General features: G+C 49.3%; 1 protein-coding gene across 1 annotated transcript; it reads left to right on the top strand.

The window, feature by feature from the left end:
- The first annotated feature begins 1,603 nt into the window (after positions 1 to 1,603).
- Positions 1,604 to 4,777, top strand: RIPPLY1 (ripply transcriptional repressor 1). The gene is made up of 5 exons (XM_019661499.1): positions 1,604 to 1,795; positions 2,674 to 2,749; positions 3,358 to 3,422; positions 3,975 to 4,181; positions 4,627 to 4,777. The coding sequence occupies exons 1-5, from the start codon at positions 1,641 to 1,643 to the stop codon at positions 4,700 to 4,702; spliced, it is 579 nt and encodes a 192-aa protein (XP_019517044.1). The 5' UTR covers positions 1,604 to 1,640; the 3' UTR covers positions 4,703 to 4,777.
- Positions 4,778 to 5,016: the final 239 nt, after the last annotated feature.

Below are 5,016 nucleotides of genomic sequence, written 5' to 3'. Positions count from 1 at the left end.
TCTCTTTTCTTCTTAACCCGTCTTCTTTTTTCTGCATATTGTACATTCTATACTTTTTTTTTCTTACCAAAATGGGATAATCCTCTAAGTTATATTGTCGAGGCTTCTTTTTTCCACTCTTCAGGATATTAACTTTTCCCCAATCTACTACCAAACCAATTTTAATATGAAATTGTATAACTGTTAAATGATTTATTTAACCAGCCTTCTAAAGTGAGACGTCTAGGTTGTTCCCAATTTTCTTTTGCTGCAAAGAACACAGTGGGGCTGGAATTTGAAGTGGTGACTGGAGAAAAGAGGAGCCCTGGAGGCAAATTATTCATATTCTTTTGGAATCTTTTTTTTTTCACTTTCTGTGTTGACAATTATACATGCTAGAATGTGATTGTGAGTGCCTGCTTAGTATTTGGTTGCAAGGACTTACCCTAATTAATGTAACTGGTTTCCTATTATTGGACATTTGAGGTTGTTTCTAATTTTTGACCATCCCAAACCAGACTGTGATGAATATCCAAGAAGCTAAATGCATGCTGATGCTGGACACTGAGTTCAGGAAGCATATTTTCCGGACTTCTAAAGCATAAGGAGTCTGCCTGTAGTTATAACTGGAAGCTTTTTGACAAAAGCCCAGAATACTCCTATGGTCAAGGGCTGTGCTATAGCCCCTGGATTTGCCCTAGGTCAGTACCCATTTACACAGCTCTTATCACAGAATGTTCAGACACTTCAGGGCCGTTGGGGACCACGGGGCTCACGCCCTCCTTTTACAGGTGAGATAACTTAGGCCTCAGGGCCAGGGATAGTCTCCAGCAGCTTAGCAACTGGGCACAACTCTGCCTTCCCCCAGCACCCTGGCTCCTGGAAACAGCTCTGAGATTTGGAATCTGCTCTGGGAGCCCTGAAAATGTTGCCTGTGTTCCTTTACTGGACCACTTATTGCTGAGGCTGGAGAGGGCATTCAGGCACTTTTACCAATGAACTGACCAGTAAAGGGGAGGGCATGAAAAGAACACCTGAGGTTTACCCCACTGGCACCTAGACCTGCTCCACCCAGAACCTGCTTTTTTTCTTAACCCAGGTGGTATGCTTAATGGCAGCCACCTTATATGTCAGGACGGCCTGGCAAATATATTTGGGGTTTGAGATGAAATAATGTGCAAGTCCCTCACTCTCCTTCGCTAGGTCAGTGACCCCTTCTTGCTGGGAACTGGCTTTGCTAAAAGCCTGTCTGTCCAGCCCCTAGTGCCTGACAACTTTCCGTGGTTTCAGGTCCTAATGAGCTTCCCACCTGTCCTCCCCTCAGCTTTGCTGCTGCCTGGGGGATTTGCACAAATGGTGTGTGATTTGTCCCTTCTGTGTTTTTCTTTCTGACTTGGAGGTAATGATAACCTCTCACCCCCCCCACTGATTTTCTGTTTATTCAACTGGGAGAGATTTCACACCCAGGAAGCCAGCTCTCCCTCCTTGAGCCCCTTTCTGAAGTCTTCATTCCACCTCCCAGCTCCCCCACCCTTGCACGGCCATGAATAATTTATGAGTCCAGGCAGGTCTTATAAAGGGTCTCCCAGGAAAGGCCAAGAGTGCAGCAGGTTCTGAGAAACAGGAGCCCTCCCTGCCTGCTGGGTCTTGACCCCCTAAGGATGGATCTAGCGGCTCCCGCTACTGCTGCCGCCCCTGTCTCAGCCCTGGCCCTAAGTCTAGTCCCAGCCCCAGCAAAGGTCCCCCTGGCACCCCCTGGCCTGTTAAGCCCATCGCCCCCTCTCTCTTCTGGACAAGAAGCAGATGGGAGTGAAAGGTAAGTGGTGCTTGGCTTTTGGCAACCTGAACTCTGGCTTCATGGGGTGTCTGGGATAGGAAGGCACGTGAGATGTCCAGGGTGCCCCGGTTCTCTGTGAAGGGAAGGAAACAAGGCCTCACCGCCCTCACAGTGTCGCTCAGTATATCAGGCTGGAATCTCTCAATTGGCTTTTCACCTCACCAATCGCTCTGAGCGACAGGAGGGACTTGGGGACAGGAGGCATTGCCAAAGCTGAAAGCTGAGCAGCCAGGCCCTCATGGGCAAATTTGCTCAGTCCGCTGAGAGGTACATGGGGGGTGTAGAGGGGGGAGGGAAGAGGGCCAAAGTCCCAAGAGGCCTTTGACTGGGGGACTGTCTCTTTCCTGACCACACCGTAAGATTTCCATTTGCTTTTTCCCTACCTCTGGAAGTCTAGTGGGGGAGAAGTGGGCTCAGGAAGACTTCTGGCCCCTTTCTCCAGCCCGGGAAGATGGTAGGGCTCTGAGATTCCTGGAGCAGGAGGTAGAGGGCAAGATATTTTCCACCCAACCCTCATTCATTCCTCCAAACGTTTAACACATTCAACAAATATTTACTGAAATGCCTACATTGTGCTAGGTGTTGGGGATTCAGATATGATCAAACATAAATCTGCCCTTAAGAAGTTCAAAGGCAAGTAAACAGACAATTACAAAACTGCGATAAGAGCAATGATAACATTGTTGAAGCAAAGAGGAATGACATCTGTCCTGACCCGGGCTCAGGGTCCTTAGGAAAAACATCCTAAGGAAGTAGATGACTTCCAAGCCAAGTGTTCTAGAGACTTGTTTGGTTATCTCAGGGAGCCCATGTTCTTGTCTCTTCTTCCACTGACGGATCTCTCCTCTATGTCCTAGACGCAGTTGTCTCTGGAGGCCCTGGCTGTGCTCTACAAATGACTCCCCAAGCACAGTGAGGAAACTTGGGGATTTGGTGAGTTTGAGCCCCTGTTACACATGTTCACATGCAGCCATGTATGTTCCCATGTGTGTAACCACGTCCCTTCCCAGAAAACCTCTGATCACAGCCCAGGGCTGCAGATCTGGGAAACCATCTTCACATGCTCACATTTGATTCTCACAGCAGCTCTAGGAGGAGGGCAGACCCAAGGTTTCTGTGCACTTTGAAAGATGAAGAGACTGAGGCTCAGCGTAGGGGAGGATTTGGGCAGGCCCCACAGCTAGCCTGTAGTAGTGCTGGTGCTAGAATCCTGCTCTCCTGGCACTGAGTCCCAGTGCTTTTCTCCCGGGCTCACCCCCAAATCTGCTGCTCCAGTAAAATTCTTCTGTCTCCTGGGCAGTCTCCAAACAGGTGTTAGAATGGAGGCAGGCAAGCCAACGATCCTCAGTGCTCTATCCACTTGCTTTTCAACCAGAACCAGGACAGACCCCTTTGTTGGGTTGGGGAGCAGGAGCTGCACCCAAGAGATGTCTGAGGTCTCTTCTAGATCATCTTACCTGCAGGTTGCTGACCCCAGATACAGTGGAGTCAGTTATCTGGCCCTGTACTTTGAGCCACATGCTAGCTTTTGCTTTGAACAGGCCACTGGTGGGGCAACAAGTGCTGAGGTCACCAAAGCTGACTCTGAGTTCCATCACCCCGTCAGGTAAGCTTCTGGCACCAAACTCAGAACTTGACATACATTCATTAGCTCTTTAAATCCTCACAACAGCCCTGCACAACAGGATTGGTGGGGAGGGCACTGCTATGATCACTAGTTCATAGACCAGGAAACTGAAGCTCAGAGGGGTTAAGGGACTTGACCAAGATTATCTTCCCTGGAGGCATTGTCAGTGACCCCTGAGAATGAGCCCCTATGGACAGGTCAGTGAAAGAAGCCTGAGTAGGAGATGGAGGACACAGGAGAATTCTAGCGAATTCTTGGCCAAAGACCTTCTTAGGTGGGGGTGGGATCAGCATCAGAATTGATAGATGCTAAGGCTGGAGCTCCCCACAGTTATAGGTCCACCATATATTACCTTCCTGCCTGGAGCCATTTTGTAACAATTCAGAATGTTCTGTTACAAAGCTCTCTTTCTTCCTTTCCCTCTCACCCCATTACTGCAGGTAGGAGAAGTTTAGGGGCTGGCTTCGTTCTTGGCCCTACTGACCTCACCTGCACATATGAGACCTGTCTAAGTTTTTTCTCTGTCCACAGGCTCTTCTGGCCCAAATCCCGCTTCTTTGATTACCTGTATAGTGATGGGGAGATTTTACTGCAGAACTTCCCTGTCCAGGCAACCATCAATCTGTATGAGGACTCAAACAGCGAAGAGGAGGAGGAGGAGAAGGAAGAGGATGAAGAAAAGGAAGAGAAAAAGGAGGCAGATGAAAAGTGGCCAGAAGGGCGTGTGAGGGTATCAGGGTCAGCACCACATAGGACCCCAACTCATCCTCCTCCCCCGCCCCTGACTTATCCAAACTGAGCCAATCAGAGTCAGATTAGGGTTCTGTACACCTGGCAAGGCTCCAGGGCATTGATTAGCCAGGAATGTCCAGGTACAGCTCTCTGGATTGAAATTTGGGTCCTTGAGTCAGCAGCTCACATTGGTTGTACCCAACTGGCCTGTGAGCCCGGGCTTCTGACATCTCATTGTCTGGGTTGCTGTTGTGTTCACAGTAGGAGAGTCCTAAGAGCTCTAGGGGAAGGAAGACTTGCTTTTCTGAAGCCCCCAGAAAGCATATCAGGACAAAGCACGCCCATAAGCAGGGGAACAGTCACTCTTCGGGGCTCTTTGACTCCCCAGCCTTCCAGATAGCCACAAAGTCTTGTCTCCCCATGGAAAGCCTGATTTCTGGCTTCCCTTCAGGGATACCAACACCAGATCCAAGCAAAGTTGGGATGCCTTTCTGATGGACCTGGCAAGAAAAGAAGATGGCATCTAGAGAATCAGCTTGTCTTGGGGAACTCCCCCCATTTTGCCTGCTATCCATTGGGGTCTGTTTTGGCATGAGATGACTCAGGAGAAAAATAAACTAGATGATGTTTGCCTTTTTCCTGGAACTGTGCTGATTTCTTAACTCTGTCCATGTTGTGAAGCCATGGGCACAGGGTCAGAGACCAGCTGAAGGCCTCTCAGAGGTCAGTTGACAGATGGGGATGTAGGGCCAGGGGCCCAGCACAGGGCCAGGCTTTCTCTGGCAACTTGTGAAATCGTTAGACTAAACTTCAAAGACAGCTTGGAAGGTGAGCAAAAAGG

This window comes from Hipposideros armiger, unplaced genomic scaffold (assembly GCF_001890085.2).
Source record: "Hipposideros armiger isolate ML-2016 unplaced genomic scaffold, ASM189008v1 scaffold_350, whole genome shotgun sequence".
In the NCBI taxonomy this organism is placed as follows: domain Eukaryota; kingdom Metazoa; phylum Chordata; class Mammalia; order Chiroptera; family Hipposideridae; genus Hipposideros; species Hipposideros armiger.
The sequence above is the reverse complement of the archived record's forward strand: the minus strand, read 5'-3'. Positions and strand labels throughout refer to the sequence as shown.